Source organism: Myxocyprinus asiaticus, chromosome 23 (assembly GCF_019703515.2).
Source record: "Myxocyprinus asiaticus isolate MX2 ecotype Aquarium Trade chromosome 23, UBuf_Myxa_2, whole genome shotgun sequence".
Classification (NCBI taxonomy): domain Eukaryota; kingdom Metazoa; phylum Chordata; class Actinopteri; order Cypriniformes; family Catostomidae; genus Myxocyprinus; species Myxocyprinus asiaticus.
The window spans coordinates 8,798,247-8,816,395 of NC_059366.1; the positions used below are offsets into that span (position 1 = coordinate 8,798,247).

The window sequence follows — 18,149 nt, forward strand, 5'->3', positions numbered from 1 at the left end:
AAATGTTTTGGCACTTCTAGCTGATAGACCAAGAGAAAGGGTGGGAGAGAGCACACCATGCTCTCAGAGATTTAGACACGATATTTTCCAATCCCTACTGCGTCAACACAGGAAGCCGACAGATTCAGGAATCATCCTATGTGAAAACTCACAAGCTTGATGTTAGTAATAAAATAAATAAACAAACAAACAAACAAACAAACAAACAAACAGGTTTGAGTATAGTATTTGTATGTTCTTTTAATCAAAAATCTCATTTACGGTGAATTAATGTCAGTTCCATTGGCCACATGTAGTTTAATAAAATCACAAAGGCATAACGTAACACTGATATCACAACTTTTCTTGATGCTCCACTGGTAATGCATTGCTGTTTGGTATTGCAAAATGTGTCATGCACATTTCTTAGGTTATAATCCAATAATGAGCTTTAGTGAACACAATTAATTATCATTGCTTTAACAAACAAAACATGCCAAAAGGAAACGGTGTCCTTTCATTTGTAAAGTGCTGTTGACCCTTACGATTTGTATTGTATTTTTATGTTTTATGTTTATTTATTTATTTTTGTGCTATGTATTTTGTCGCAGGCAATAATGTTAGGCTACTAAATTCTAACGCTATGCTTGATTTAGTTTTTCCTAATTTTGAAATGTGATTATTTGTGTTTTGTTTTACTTATAAAGTTTTTCAGTTACAGAAAAAAAAAAAAAAAAAAGATAATTTACAGATGAAAACTTCAAGAATTAAACTATCAATTGTATTAAATTATTAGATTCAACACAATGATCACGTGAAACAAAGAGCTTACTGGATCAAGTCGTTTTAAATATTGATTAATAAATACACAGTCCACAAAACTGTCATATTTAATTACTCTTGATGATTATTTTAACAAATAGGCCTTATTTAAAAGTTTTGGGATGTTGTAGCATGTATAGTGGCATTTTTTTAATATTTCAGAAAAGTCGCTGCGGCTCTCATTGGGAAACATAGAAAGAAAATTCTTTATGTATCCAGTAGAAGGCGCACATGATCAAGCATATAGGTCACTGAAAGCCTTTGCGTATGAAAAATGCTTTTCTTTTTGACCTTCTGTAGCAGTTTACATTATTGCAATTGCAAAAGTCTCGATTAAGAAAGTTTGTCGCAAATAATAGCCTAAATAGGCCTAATGAAAAGAAAAAGAAAAAGAAAAAGAAAAAGTCAAATACAATAAAATAAAATCACAAAATATAATGAATTAAAAAAACAACATATTTTTTAAATTAGTTCTACTAGTAGGCTACTAAAAAAAATCGACAAACGCTCGTGGCCAAAGTAGCGCTTGATTGCAAAGCCTTCATCTAATAATGTCAGTAAACAAATAGCCTTTATTTATCCACACCTGCAACATCTAAAATAAAGAAATAATAATAATAAAAAAATAGTCATTGTATTTTTATCCGATTAATTGAACTTATACGTTGATGGACGCAATGATCATTTGTTTTTTATTTTTATTTATTTATTTATTTATTTTTTTTTAATGCCTTGGGGTTTAATTTTATGTGTGTAGCCTACGCAGTCCTCTTTGTCAAGTCAATGAATTTGACTTTTTCCCCCGATTAGTACAAAATAATGACCATCTGATATGCGTCTGACATTTTAAATTATCCAATTGCCGAAAGCGTCCGTTGTGAGCTTGTGTAATGAAATACGATCATGAGTAAATAGAAAAACGAATATTTTAATATTCAAACATATACTTTTGACAAGCACTTTAAGCATGTTGGGAGAGCTTTACATCCAGTGGCAAGATCAAGAAAAAGCCAACAGCCTACTGTATTCTCCCCGTGCGTCTTACCCGGATAGTCTTGTAACTTTCAGGCGGTTGTCAGTGGTGGGGAAGGCAGGGTTCACTGCTGTCTGGCCCCTGCTCGCAGATTGCTGCGGGGGGATATAAAGGCTGACCTCCGTTTGACTTCTGAACCACAGCGGCATGTTGCTCTCAATATCGAGCTAGGGAGAGAAAGATTCAAATGAATAACAAATATTGAGGCAGGATGGTAACATTCTTAGAAACATCCAAATGACTTCATACGTTTGAACACGTCCTTGTTTTCAAAATGAAACTAGGTTAAAATTAGATTCTGAAGCCTAACGTAGGCTAATTGTTTGATATGAAACGCTGAGTTATTTTAGAGGCCCTATGCTCTAAAATGGGTGGACATATACTCTATAGGTACTTAATATAAGCTATGTATAGGCTACATACTGTATAGGCTACTTAGTACAAAAATAAAGTTTATATGATTAATTCTTAACATAAATAAATAAAACAACACACCAGATAGCCCTAATGAGCAGTTTGAACAAATGATGCCTGTGGTGCAAATAGATGCTCTCTTTTTTTATCTGATAGTGCAGGCCAGATCGATTTGCCCGATGAAGAGTCGGGCTTATTTTTAAACTCACATTCTCATTCTATGCCGAAAGGTTCATATCTCTTTCTAAACCCAATTTATCAGAAATGACGGTATTAGCTTACTGATGCGTGTTGCATTCTGGTGACCCTCACTAAAAGCCAACCTAAACAGTGAAAGTCCATGCCCTCTTTGTGCTCTTTAGCGTCCTTTTATAGATGCTAATTGAAGGAACTTAATTACTTTATAATGCTATTCTGGTGCTGTGACAGCAGTTAAGCGTTTGGGTAAGCAAGGCTTTCAAGTCATTCCGTTTGCTTCTTACAAAATTGAGACAGACGCTAAACTAATGTTGAGCTTACAAACATCAATAAAACAAATGAGTAAATAAATAAAATATAATAGATTAAATATGCAATGCATTATTTGCTTAGCCAGGTTCTAGAGCTAATATTTGGATAAACAATAAAACAAATTGATAATAAATAAAAATAAAAACGCACGCATGTGTAATTGTTTTATGTCGTTGGGCATCTGTTGCATGAATCCTGCTTTCATTGTGTTTATGTCCATGCGAGTTGCACTGATGGAAACATCAGATATCTCACCCGCGCAGCGCGCACCCATCGTTTGGGGATTTGTTAGTAATTTCAAGCCTGTAAATGTGCGCGCCGGATCCTACCGCCGCTCTTGCGCGTAAAGCGAGGGCTGTGTGATGCTCAAGGCAGCTGATAAGACACTGCTCCTCGCATTAAACGTTTCTGATCGATGACAGACGCTCCTCAGACGAACTGCATACACCTTGTCACCGTGTCAGTTGTATTGCCCACAATAGTGCACTCCAAATTATAATTTCAAAGCAACTTATTCGGATTTCATTTGAGATTTTAAGGAAGGTAGCCTATTAGTTAACAACATATTTGTAATAAAGAAACGTACTTATAATAGCCTACTTTTATTTTAGGAGCCGTTTATTTTTAAATTCACCAGACCACAGCCAACATGTGATGGCCTCCAATCACTTAAGTTCTGATTGGCGGACTTTAAGATGACTTTGAAGCTACTGGAATGCCTTTTCAAAGTTCAATCCTTAAAAAGAAATAAAAGAAATAGCAATATGATGGCACCAAGAATGGTTTAGGGACGTGTTGTCGAAAGGACAAAAATAGCTTCGCATTAAGTTTCCTCAAAATTACAATAATTCAACAACTATTAGCCTAACATTTACGTATATGAAAAAAGACAAAGTGTCTTGAGTGTGTGTATTCTGCGTGTTTCAGCTGGTTTAGAGGTAAATACAGAGAGAAAGGGATGGGGGGGAAAGAATAGCATTAGAACAAAATAGAATGCGAAGATTACATCTCAAGATTACAATATCTTTATTACACACATTCTTCATTTATGGCCGCATTTCGACCGATTAATTAATGATTGATCATGTTTTGAACCAATAGACGACTTTATTCACTGTAGCACGCGTTCATTGGACACTGCACCAAACTCCTAAGATCCTACAGTAAGTGGATGAGCCCATTCACAAATGACGGGGGTGTTTTGGTTCAGTGCACACACACACACACACACACACACACGCATAGGACTGCTGAAGAGCAGCATTTTTTCTGAATAGATACGTTTTGTTGAATGATGTTTGTGTGAGATGTAAGGTATATGAGCATGTGCTTTAAACAATGTTTCATCTTATTTGGCTAGTACTGCAATAAGCTACAGCGTAATGCACGGAATGAGTAAAACATACGCACATTGGACACTATGAACAGGGTTCCTAAAGCAAGTTCCCCGACTATTGTAAATACCGTTTTTCCTTTTGGACATTCTGATCAGAACTGATTATAAACATAAGAAGTGCTCAAACAAAGTGACATGATTTAAAAGACTCCACGCTCACTTTGGAGAATCACAGCTCTCACACTGCATCCTTATCTGCGCTTTTGAATCCATTGTTTCCAAATGCGCACTTGCATCCGTATACAGGCAACGTTGTATGTCATATATGAATTATGAACGCAGTGTCTTGAATATAAAAGACTGAAAGCATAACCAGGTCTCTGCATGATATCCATGCTGAACCGCGGTCTGCCTCTGCGCTTTTCTGCTTCCGACACATTTCACCACCTCCCCCCTGCTTTGGCAGAAACTTGATGTGGTCCATCGCATTGTGTAAGACGCGACCTGTTATGGCCACCACTACTTCCGGGTATCAGCAGTCTGGTCCAGATTCAGTTGCCGAGGCGCGTTCAACACACACTCATTGTACGCATACGGGAAAGGCAGTTCGCAGCATCGATCGTGGCTCCTTTAAGAAAAACTAAGCCAGAATTATCAGCCCACCTCCTCTTGATCTCATTTAGAAGCTATTGCATAAAAAAATCACCTCAGGAGCCGAGAGTGATCAAAGAAACGAGAGAGAGAGCTTCATTTTTGGGCATTTGAGTAGTATTATCGTTAAGGGTGCTAACCAGTGGAAGCGCACCGAGGATCATCATTCATTCAGCACTTTGACAAGCTCGCGTTTGATTGATTGACAGCCGGAGTGGCAAAAAGCCATGAGATTTGCTAGTTTTGTTTGAGGGGCATTTTCATACTGCTTTGGAATAGAAGATTTTGCTCGAGCCTCGTCGTTGTCCAGGGGGAAAGAAAGCGGAGGACCTATCGCTGAACGCGTTCGGCTGAACTTGTGGTGAAGGACTGGCTTCATCGCTCGCTTGAAAGAGGCATTTGGATTTTTTTTGGAGGGTGGTGGGGGGGGGGGGAAACACATTCAACATTTGGAATTTGCGTGTTTATTTCGCGTTAACCCTGGCCTCATAGGGGATATATTTTCGATTAAAGGAAGACGAGGGAGTGTGGAGGGCTATGGCGCAGAGGGTACGTATCCCGAAAAGTTTCCTGGGCTCCGTATATTGCTGAACGCAAGTTGGAAATACTGAAACGTGGCCGATGACAGTTTCGCAAACTTTCTTTTCTTTCGCCTGCCAGATTTAATGCGTTTCCTTTTCATGCAACTTTACATCGCTCACGCTTCAAGCATTGAAATGTTCATGTATTGCCTGGCTTAGAGTTGTGGGACACTGAAACATTTTAAATGGATACTCTCATATTTAGATATGACTATGTTTTCTAACTATAGATTAGACATGGAACAATTCCCCCCTTTTACTATTCGGACAAGAATTTGTTTTTTAATCTCTTCACAAGGCCAATATATTTAAAACTTTTGAATAGCTCAACTCTCATAACTTAGTCATTCTAAGATGTGGTGATATTTAACACAACGTGTAGAAATATTAACATGCAGCAAATACAGTTGAGATCGATTATTTCCATATTCAATCAATAATAGTTTTATATTCAGCATCATCGCAGTAAAGCATGGGTGTGCGCATGAACTTGTAAAGGTGACATTTACCGCTGGTCACTTTTTTTCTTTGCGTTTGTAATCAAACGTAAACAATCAGAAAGTAGATTAAATCGCAACCCTCCGACATCTTGCTTGTTGTGATGGAACTGCAACAGCACCTTGCTGTCTTGCTTACACCTTAATAGTTTTCAAATGTAAATGTGTTCATTTCACATTCTCACACTTTCCTATAGCATGGCACTTTGGATAATTATAATAAATAATCATTGTCACTGATCAGTTATTTTATAGAAACTTGTCAAAATGATTGGCACAACCTGTAGGCATAATTGGGCAATGTAAAATTTGTGTTTAATTAGACTACTCCTAATGCTGCCACTTATGTTTATATTCGAACTAGTGCAAAGAGAGTTTGCTAACAACATAATGCACAGTTGGTTGACTACGTGCAAATGTGACATTACCTATACCTTGAATTGTGCACTTGTAAAAAATAAGGATGCATATAATAAAAGTGGCACAACAGCACACAAAACCCTGAAGTTGTTTGATATTTTTGTGATAAACTCGATTAAGCTTTAGCTCAGAGCTCCATGTGGATGTGCCCGACGTTTCATTCCAAGTCTCTGTCTACCACAGTCTGTTTTTTAAAGCACGTTACACTTTTTGCAATAAAGCGCGTATTTTGGCATAGTGTTAGAAACACGAGGCAGTCAAGTATGCATGCAAAGCTGATATTTTTAATCGCCTTGTAATACCACAATAAAGTGTTATGGGGAAACAATCTTTTTTTAATTACAACCTCCGATAGCTATTATTTGTGCTTTATTTTTGTGTAGGCTAATTGTTTTTTATTTGTTATTATTATTATTTTTAATGCGTGTGTTCTGTAAGAGATAAAAGTGACAACATGGGACTGTTCCCCCCGTGTTTGTGCAGTACGAAGATATACCCCACTATGGGATGGACGGAGTAGGAATCCCGAGCACGATGTACGGGGACCCGCACGCCGCCAGATCCATGCAGGCTGTTCACCTGAATCACGGGCCCCAGCTCCACTCCCACCAGTACCCGCACGCGGCCCACACCAACGCTATGCCGCACAGCATGGGCTCATCCGTCAATGACGCCCTAAAAAGAGATAAAGACGCCATTTACGGGTACGTGTAGAAAGCAATGAACATATATTTCACGATTGTTTGCTAATAGCACATTATTTGAGCCGTAATGGAAAAGAGGCTCTGTAGGGTAATAAAACGTGTTGAAAAGTCTTGAGGCATTTTACTTTTTTGTTTTTTAAAGGTTTCGTTTTGCTTAGTCTACTTTTAGTTGTGTTTATATATATATATAAAAGAAAGAAAGAAAAGAAGAAAAAAAACTTGCTGCTTGTTTTGCCTTTTAGTTAGTGAGAGATATTTTCACTTTTTGTTTAAAGCATCCAGACAGTTATTTATTGTTTCAAATTTTTATATTTAAGTTGATAAATAGTAAATAAATTAAAACCATCATTATTCATAAATACATCTATAAGTACCGGCTAAAACTTCACTTTTGTAATTCCTTAAACTTCAGATTTAGTTATTTTTAAAACTGTAAACACTCGAAATGATTTCCATGTAAATTGACTATGAAGACCCCTTGTAGAGTTTAGCTATATTTAACATGCTCTGTTCATAAAATGTGCAAATGTACTGTATCTGGATGTGCTGGTTCTACACATATTCTGTATATTTTCCGGAGTTGCTCCAAACTTGCTTAGCTAGAAAAGCTCCTGGAGCATACGAGTTTACATCAGAGCGCCGTATATAAATGCAGTTGTCGCTCAAAATAGCAATTTATACGTAGAAACCTGCTATAGAACGCACTCTCATTCATTCTGGATTAGATAAGTCCCTAAACATTTACACAAGAGATAGGCCCAGTAGTTGAACCATTGTTAAATTGCATGCTTGGCCTAGACTCAATACGAGCATTTCTTAGGTACTGTGACCTCGTAGCCCACTGTTTATATTGACTGCTGTCTTTGATAATGCGTTCTAGGAGTCCATATGACACAACATAATGCACAATTGAAAAGGCTCGTAACAATGCACGTCCGTTAATATACTTTGTATCGTGGCACGATTGTATGCAAATATAGTCTGCTCACATTAAGTAAAATCAGGTTAATTAAAGCAAAACTTTTCTGCTAGCCTTCATATTCGATTGTTAATAACTACTTATATAAAAGGAGTTCTGAACGACTGCAAGAGATATTATATGTTTATAAGATGTCATTATGTGCTAATCCAAAACTTTCGCTGTACTGATGTTTCCTTTTTATTTATTTTATTCCAGGCACCCTCTGTTCCCACTTCTAGCACTGATTTTTGAGAAATGTGAATTAGCCACATGCACACCTAGAGAGCCCGGTGTGGCTGGAGGGGATGTGTGTTCGTCAGAATCTTTCAATGAGGATATAGCAGTGTTTGCAAAACAGGTCAGAGACTGTTTTATGGCGCAAAAAAAAAAAAAAAAAAAAAAAGAAGAAAAAAAAAAACATTTGCGTAGTTTTGTAATTGCAAAGTTGGTGTTTTGTGTTTTAGAATAATCAAATTATTATTATTATTATTATTATTATTATTATTATTATTTACTTTTTTTTTTTACTCACAATGTTTAATTATTTACATGCATATTGTCTCAGATTCGGGCAGAAAAGCCGCTTTTTTCATCAAATCCTGAGCTGGATAATTTGGTGAGTGCAAATTGTTATATATTCAAAAGTTTGTGTTGTAATTTTGATTTTCGTGTAGGAGTTGTGATTTGTTAGAGTTTCTTAAAAAATGTTCCTTTGTCCCAATTTGTTTGATTTCTTTACGGCATTGCTAGTCATTGATTACAGATAGCTGTCTGGGTTTATTTTATTTATTTTTCTTCTTGATAAGAGTTTACACGTTTTTTTATTTTAATGCAAATGATTTCTTATCTTCAATGCTTTGCAATTTTGACGCGTCACCCTTGTTCGGAGCCTCGGTTTCAAACTGAGCACACTAACCCATTAAAAACATGTATTACAGTAATAATTTATTCATAAATAATTTATAATCTAACTTAATTATAAAGCGTTGTCTAGACCGTGACCGCGAGACATATATGATATGATAAATGCCATAGATGACATGATTTGTTTGTAATTGGCCTGTTTTTATCGTCTCATTCATACTGAACCTTTCTGTTTATATTTGTCAATTTTCCCCAGATGATTCAAGCCATTCAAGTTTTACGGTTTCATCTTTTGGAGCTCGAAAAGGTAATCACAGTTCACCCCAAATTCTCGGTCCCCCCTTCAAACCTATGGGCCTCATCTGCATAAATGTATTTTTCCTAGTCTGTTGTAATTAGTGTCAAAATCAATCATGCCGCCCATTTCTCCTCTGAGTTTAATTACAATGCAACGGGCTACAACGGGCACAGATATATAATATAAATCATTTCAATGTTTCAGCTGTGCCTCTTGTTTTACCACTTAATCACTTTTTGATTCATGTTATTTATTAATCTGTGACTAACAAAACACTTTAGAGCAATTTTATCAACACCCGTTTCCACGACGAGAGAGGGTCTATAAAGAGATTTATCGTTAAACCACATAGCTTTACCATTTTGAGTACACATTGACTCCAAGTTATTTACATGAGCCTCTAGGGCTATATCTGTGCTGAGATAACAAGGCAATGCGATAGTTTGAACATTCAGCCATAAATGCACTGAATGGCATCGAGAGAGCATGTTATTCCCTTGTAAGGAGGTGGTAATGAAATAACTAGACGAAATTAAACAGTTTACCTTAAATGTCAGTCAAGCAGGTCATCTCTCTAATGGCCACAACCCCGGGAGCAGATGCATTTAACACGGGTGTTGAATACGGTGTAGCCCGTGAGTCGTCTTGTCAGTGTCAATTTTCTGCGATATCTCTATTTTGAGAGGGAGTAAAGTTGTTTCGCATCCTGGATGCGTTTGATAGCTATCAGAGAAGGCCGTTGGGAGAGGTTTTCTATGTCAATAGGAGTTCTGGATGCACTTGTCAGCTTGCGGTGATGACCCTTTCTGATTTTCCCCCTGCCTGCTTCTCTTTGCATCTATAGGTACATGAACTTTGTGACAATTTCTGTCATCGGTACATCAGCTGTTTGAAGGGCAAGATGCCCATCGACTTGGTTATAGACGACAGAGAAGGAGGATCCAAATCAGACAGTGAAGATATTACAAGATCATCGGGGCCTCACGATCAGGTACGTGCACGGAGGAGTCCATTGCTTTTCTTTTCTGGCCATTCAGATCGTCTTTTGGGTCACTTGTTATTTGCATACCATTAAGCCTTTTAAATTCCATCGGATTGAAAATTTTGGAATAATGTGGCTTATTATTGCTTCATTAAGGGATGATCTCGGAACTGACCCGAGGAGATTAGCTCGTGAAAGCATTGCCATAAACTTGACCTGTTTCTTGTCGATTTTAATTTAGTCTTTTCCCTCTTCTTTTCTCTCGCATGCGAATTTCTTTCTTTCTTTTTTTAATCAAACGGAATGTTCGGGCTTTTTCTGGTATATTTATCTATAAGTACTCTCAGACCTAATCGTGACATATCTATAGTGGGCATTTAGTGGTTTGGTGCCTTGCTTTTCTGCTGTTGTTCACGCTTCATTAGTTGCCTTGTCAGTGTTTTTCCTCAGATAAGAGCGCGCATTGCTTACGCGCAGCATTCTACCCAAAGCGCTTTGAGTAACATACGTGATGCGCGCTCACGTTTGAGTAGTGCGGTGCCGAACAGTATTGTGTGTGTATAGGTAAATGTTTGGAATTATGTGTTTCTGTGACATTTTAATCATGTGGCAGTTGTACTGGCGGATCCTTTGATGTTTCTTAAAGTTTTACGCACTTTTCAACTTTTACGCGTTCCTTGCGCGTATCAACACCACAATATTTTAGAAATAGATTTGTTAAAAAAAAACAAAAAAAAAAACAACGATTATTTCCCTCCTTATATTGGATATATGAGTCCTGGGAGGGACATTGGTTAAGAAAAACTAAGTGGTCAAATTAAGGGGCTTAGTAGATTCACCAGCATAAATGTAATGAAGCGATTAGGCTAAATAATTTAAATCCGTCATCTCCCATATGGCCGTGTGATCGAATAAAGCATTGACCAGTTGTAGCTTTCCAATGAGTGCGTCGGTCACCAGCTTTTATATGAGAGAGAGAGAGAGAGAGAGAGAGAGAACCCTATTTCAATTATTACCAAACAGGGACTGCAATAAAACGACCTTTGGCTGCCTTAGTCGCTTCTATCTCGGCTGTATTAATTATTATGTTAATGAGCAGATCTGTTCAGATAGGTTAATACTTCTAATTCAAAGGCAGCATTAAATAGCATGATGTCAATTGTTTGCTTATGAGTTTTTGAACAAAACTCTGTCGGAGGGTACTTGTCGAGATTCCTGAATAGATGAATTCTTGAGCAGAGCTGAACTGAAGCGATAGAAATAAATTAGGCTTATATTAAGACCCATGGGTATGCAGGTATATAACTTGATAAGAGCAATTTATGTTTTGCTCGAGGGCGCGAATTTAGATCTTTAATTGACTTTAAGATGAAGACATTTGCTATATTTTCCTTGATGAGGTCTAACGCCTAAATATCGGGACTAGTGTTAGGCGTTTACATCTTCATGAAAACTCTGTTTCCCCAATGACCAACTTTTCAAAACTGTTTTTATTTATTTATTTATTTTTTATTTTTTTATTTTTTAAGAATCACACAAGTTTTTGTATGGTTGTCATTAAAAAAAAAAAAAGAAAAGAAAAGAAAAAGCCTCAATGTACAGTATACAGATATAATAATAATAATAATAATAATAATAATGATCTTTTAAATCAAACTTTCAAATAAAGTATTCAATAGCTAGATGCACAGTGGGCGTTTTTTGCGCTGTTTCTAGTTAACAAATAATTAGAGTTAAAGTTATCTCCAAGCATTTGACGGTAGGTCATATATATATATATTATAGGCTACATATCATATTTTTGTGACTACAGTTCTTCTGTGCATATATATATATATATATATATATATATATATATATATATATATATATATATATATATATATATATATATATAGTATAGGCCACATATCATATTTTTGTGACTACAGTTCTTCTGTGCTTGCTGGGCGGTGACATCCCTAACGAATTTGCGTCGTTCGTGCATTATCTCGTTCCATATGTATTTTTAATATATGCCCTCGGGCATAAAGTTGAATTGGACTGGAAAAAAAATCTCATTTGTGCAAATTCCCAACGATGTTAACAAGAGGGGGAAAGGCGGTTCATTTATTCAAAGGCCAATTTATTCCAGCAAGAATACTGCAGCATAAAAAAAAAGAAAAAAAAAAAAAAAAGAAAGAAAATCCGGAATATACATAGAATTTATTAAAATCTTTTGGTCCGCCGCTGTACAGTGTTGTCTTCCTCAGTCAGTTCGCCCAAGCATCATATCAATAATGTCTCAACTCCAGCTTAGCATTGTTTTGCAAGTATCGAGAGAAGACAAGGAGAGGTAGAGCTCAGGGGTGAAAAAGTCAGAGCCTCTCTCTCTCTCTCTCATCACTCTCTGGTGAATGCGGCCCAACCAGTTCGGAATCGCGTTGTTTTCTTCATACTGCGCTGATAAACGCGAGGCCATATGAGCCTCAGTTGCCATATGAGTGCAGGGACACTTTAAAGTGTTTCCTTATCTCTTATTTTTCAAACATGTAGGCTAGTGAAAAAAATTAAATAAAAAATAAACTGTATTAAATTAAAGTTCCTACTTTTGGTCATATAGCTACCTATTCAAATTACAGTTAGGAAAATATATGTCACATATATGATGATATATGATTTTTTTGTAGTATTTTGAAACATATATGTTGCATTGGTGTAGGGTTAGGTTAGAGTTAGGGTTAGGGTTAGGTTGAAGTATGTTACTTTTATATCTGTGAAAGCCATGCATTGAACATACATTTGATCTGACATATATGCCATATATAAGATTTCTTTATGAGCGATATAGTTCCATGTGTGAAAATAGTCATGACTGATCAATTTGCACACAAACATTTAGCTACTAACAAATAGATTTAGTGTTGGCCCAGTAAAGTCTTTATCTTTTATTTTGGCATGTTTACTGCCTTTCTGTGCCTCAGCTAGGTGGGCTAATTTGTTCTCCGATTGGTTGGCTCCTGGTAACTTGTTTATGAAATATTTGCTCAGTGCTGATTTTCACTTTGGAAGGCCAAGTAAAGAGTCTGAAGACATTTCCATGGGCCGCAGCGTTTGCACAGTTGTCTTTAATTGCAGAGAGGCACTGCCATTTGCTAATGAACTGAATGCAATGAAAACCTCTGCAGTGCTTAAGACTTTAGTACTCGAGGGCTCTTTAGATGATTCCGTGCTGCCTGAAGAGGGGTTGAAATAATTGAAATTCTGAATAGTTTCTGTTTGCAGATTCCTTTCTGTTTTGTTCAGGGCCAGTTTTTTATAAAACGTTTTTGATGTTCTATTGCACAGGAGCCACCCAGAAGTTGCACCATTTTTGTGCTTAATAATTTGTCTTGAATTTCTAATGTGATTTTGGAGGATTTTGTTATAAGTGCAGCTTTCATCTAACGTGGATAAGCCTGTTTTAAGGGGTTGCATAAATAATGTCATTGTTTTCTTGTCATGAGAGATTCTTTTGGTTGTTGTTGTATCCTAACTGTCAAATGTATCACTTGTTTTCAAGCAAGCAATTGTTGGTGCACAAAATATATTCAGCTTATTTGCACCGAATGTTGTGTCGTTTTCAATATATAGTTTCTTTTTATTACCATGATTGTTTTTGTTAATGCAAACCAAAGATATTCTCTTTATGCGCAGACTCTTTGCTTATTTGTTAGTACACTTTTATTGTTTTGCTTTAATCGCTAGCATTGTACAGCACTTTGGTCAACAATTGTTGTTTTTAAATGTGCTTTATAAATAAAAGTGACTGACTGACAATAGTTGTGCAATGCCAGAATTATTACTGTGCTGTAATCATAGTCTTTGTTTAAATAATGAGAAGTTTAGATCCGTTTTTCCTTATCTAGACAAATGTTGGCTGCTGTCAAGGATTCAACAAGTAATATAGAGCAAACACACGACTCACACAGACTTTTATCTTCTTCTTGGAGTGAAGTAGCTCAAGAATATCAAATTGTGATTTCTCTGATTTTAATTTAAAACAGGCATGAATTATTGGGTTAAGTGCTCTTTTTAAAGAGACACCCTGGGCTCAGTTAATGAGATTTGCTTCAAAAATTAGCCCTATATATATATTCTGAATGATGCATGTTATATTTCCGCAAGTTATGCTGCTATAACTAATTTTCCTTGCCCTTGAATGTTGTTTTGCACAAGAATAGCACTCTTGACTCTCATTAAACATTTTCCATAGTCTAACATTTTCAAGAGAATGGTCAACATCTTACACTTTAAGTATGAGAGATTTTGAGAAATGAAGCTTCAAAGTCTTTTTAGCCAGTGATGTGAAAGCTGTTGTAATTAAAGAAGATGTGTGATTATCCTACAGTGCCATTAAGAGTGTAACTCCACTGGTTCTAAAACGAGATATCACCCACAGACAGGCCATTTTAAGAGCCTTTGCTTTCTCCGTAAAGCTATAACCTAAACTAAGCAGTTTTTTCCCCCCAGCAATTATTCCCCCCTCTGTCCCCCTCCCTGATTTTGCTCCATTTGGCTTTGTAAGATTTGAGGAAGGAGTAGGTGTTATTTGTGGGATTGGATTGTTCTAGCGTTCTCTTCTCTCTGTATTTCGGTGCATGCTATTACCACATACATTCATTTAAGAAGCCCTAAAGCTGTTGCTTGGAGTTGAACCAGCAGCCACATGCTATGTTATCAACATCGAGGATCTCGGCCTTATCAACAAGCCGGAGTAAACAAATAAACAAGTGTCCTGAACAGATTTGTTTTTTTGGTCTCAATCCATTGGGCAAAGTTCATGTGTTAATCTTGTGATTCCCAAGTATTTCCCAGCAGAGCTTGAGTATTTTAGTGAGCTTGTCCAAGTGTCCTTGCTAATCTCATTTGATGAGGCATATAAAAACTCACAGAACTCTCTCTCTCTCTCTCTCTCTCTCTCTCTCTCTCTCCCTCCCTCCCTCTCTCTATCTCTCTCTCTCTCTCTCTCTCTCTCTCTCTCTCTCTCTCTCTCTCTCTCCCTCCCTCTCTCTCTCTCTCTCTCTCTCTCTCTCTCTCTCTCCCTCCCTCTCTCTCTCCCTCTCTCTCTCTCTCTCTCTCTCTCTTTCAGAGTATAGTGTTGTGCTATTTAGATGATGCCTACTAAAAATAGTACAATGAGACACTGGTGATCTGGTCAAAAAAGTAAGCAGTTGATAAGGCATACTATTGTAAACATATAGAGTTTATGAGTTTTCTTTCCAATGTGAAATCTAAGTGTACAGTTAAATGAACATAATTTTTGTTCTTTATGCTTATAAGTGAATTTTAAGCCCAATATTTTTTGCACGAGTGCTTGTATAATGTGGGAAGGAAGAGAGCTTCCATCCAAGGCCCTTCACAATGAAAATGCAATGAATTGGAATGCCTCACAGATCATAGCAGAATCAGAATTTCCAGCAAGGAAAATCTTTTCATGGCGAATTAAGTGGTGGAGGAAGAAAATGGTAATGAAAAAAAAAAAGGAAAGGCACAGATGACAAACGCTGCTCCCTGGGCTATGCACCGCCGATTTAAGAACTTTAGCTAAAGCTATGCAGAATAGAATGTGGAAAATTGAATTTACTAAACAATTAAGCATTGAATTAATCTACATCCTGCACTGGAGAGAGAGAGAGAGAGAGAGAGAGAGAGAGAGATGGGGGGGGGGGAATTCATAAGGAGGGAAAGAGAAAAGGAGCAAGGGAAGAAAAATAAAACATGTGGAGGGGGAGGGGTGGAGCAAAAAAAAAAAAAAGGCAACTGAATAAATTCTCACTAGCTCATTAGAGGGACAGTGAATATATCAAGTGTGTTGTTGTGTGCAGCAGGACAGCATTCTCTCCGGTACGGCACTCATCTCTCCCGTAACCATCTGCATCCACACCACCTCCACCCTCTGTTCATTTCAGCCCACATATTTACTCTTTTGCTCATGCTCCTATGCATTTCCTCCGGGTGTCTGCTCACTGGTAGACTGCTCTGCGATTTTTGCGTTTTTTTGTGTTTTTTTTTAAATTTTTCTTTATTATTAATTAGCTGTTAGATGGACGGGAGTTTTGGGGCAGTTATAAATAGACTGGAGTTCATCCAAGAGATGTCACTCACCCTCAGCTGAGACCCTCCCCCATTCCCATGGGGCAGAGTGGCAGCCTCCCACAAGCCCCGCTGCTCTTTTGTTCAATTACAGTTAATGCAATAGTTTGCTATTTTCTCATTCTAATTACATTTTCAAGTGGGATTTGTTGTGCGTAAAAAACATCCTTTTACACGAGGAGGCTCTGGGGTTCTCAGTCTCCAGGGTGCTGTACCATTCTTTTCCACAAAGCTCTGAATAAGCAAGTTCCCTCCATTTCTCTCTCTCTCTCTCTCTCTCTCTCTCTCTCTCTCTCTCTCTCTCTCTCTCTCTCCCTCCCTCTCTCTCATGCTTTTACAAAAAGCCAAGTTGTAGAAACTGGCAATTTTAGTTTTAACTGTTTGCTCCCTGGGCATGTGTTCTAGATTACTTACCATACATTTGGTATGCTGTAGAATACACTTTTTTTTTCTTCTTGTTTGACTGTTTCTGAAAAAAAAAAAAAATAATAATAATATATATATATATATATATATATATATATATATATATATATATATATATATATATATATATATAATACAAATAAAAATACATCTAGAGTGGCTGGCACTATTATCCCTAAGAAGTTTTTAAGAGACTCATGGCAAATCTTTCAAAGGCAGTCTGGCTTGTGCCTTCCCGAATTCATTTTACTATTATTATCATTTTTTTCTTTTTCTTTTGGCTAAAAGAAATGCATCTTTTGACCTAGGAGTGTTTTGTGTGGTTTTCATTCCAAGAGTATAGTAAAAAACCAACCCCCCCCCCCAACCCCCCATTATTTACATGTAACTACATGTAAAGTTTATATGTATCAATAACAACTGCTAACTAGCTTCAGATTTGTTAAATGCATTAGTTTGTTATAAAATAAAAATAACGTCTTTTTTTCTTCAGTTGAATAATGTTTGACACACAAATAAAATATATTACAGAAATACGGAAAGCTCCACATATTTCCACAGAATATGGAATACCTGTCATTCACACATTTTTTGAACTATGGTGTTTATTTAAAGGTGCACTCATTAACTTTTTCTTAATCCAAATAAGTTTTTCTCTTAAAGAAATTAATAGTAATTTTAACACTTATGTATAAAATTGAGCACTCACATGAGATGAAGTCATATCAGTAAGCTTATAAAAGCTGTTTTATTCTACATGGAGAGGGTCTCCTTATGGGGGCTGCCATGTTATGATCACATGATCAGCTGAATACCACTTGCTTAATCTCAGTACACCCTGTTAATGGACACTTTTTACTCATTTATTGAATTAATCATGGCTGACTATGAGTAATGAATTTGTACAGTGGCATCCGTAACTTAAAACTATTGTGTTTGAATGATGCTGCATCCACACCTCTAGGTGTGTCATAATAAATAAATAAATAAATAAAAATATTGAATGCACCTTTAATTTTCTGGGTAATTTGATTATCCATTCAGCAACCAAAAAGTGCGTAATGGTCTCAGCTCGTTTTAACACATTTTACCATGTTTGAATCCAGAATTCCACAGATTTCCCCCCAAAATCAGCGCAGAAAACGTGAAAAAGCCTGCAGATTCCGGGCCTGCTAATGAGTTATATCATCTCTGATACTCATCTTTTTACATAAAAAAGGATGCTGCAGCCTTCATCTCCAAGCTTCTTTTCCTCCCAGTCTAATGTTACTTTTGTGGAGGCGCCCAGTGATAAGAGGCAACATCTGTTTTGTTCTATAGTACAAGAAGGCCCTGCATGGGGCTGAGTGTGTGCAGGCCCCAGCTCGCCATTGTTCCGTCCACTTCTCTTTATCCCCATGTCTGCTCCATTTGCCACAGACCATCCGCCCAACAGCTGACACTTTCTACCCCTTTATACACCTAAGCTTAATTGTCAATAGAATTTCTCACTCATTTTTTCCACCTACCCTTCCTACCCTTCATAATCCCAAAGAGAATTGGCTCTTATTTTATTTT

General features: G+C 36.9%; 1 protein-coding gene across 2 annotated transcripts in view; it reads left to right on the plus strand.

The window, feature by feature from the left end:
- The first annotated feature begins 4,612 nt into the window (after positions 1–4,612).
- The window catches only part of LOC127413952 (homeobox protein Meis1-like), a 79,707-nt gene continuing 66,170 nt past the window's right edge, over positions 4,613–18,149 (plus strand). For both annotated transcript variants that reach the window (XM_051651533.1, XM_051651534.1), the window contains exons 1-6: positions 4,613–5,294; positions 6,727–6,947; positions 8,125–8,266; positions 8,474–8,524; positions 9,029–9,079; positions 9,915–10,061. In XM_051651533.1, the coding sequence (XP_051507493.1) occupies positions 5,283–5,294; positions 6,727–6,947; positions 8,125–8,266; positions 8,474–8,524; positions 9,029–9,079; positions 9,915–10,061 (624 nt within the window). In that variant the 5' untranslated portion in view covers positions 4,613–5,282. The remainder of the gene's footprint in view (positions 5,295–6,726; positions 6,948–8,124; positions 8,267–8,473; positions 8,525–9,028; positions 9,080–9,914; positions 10,062–18,149) is intronic.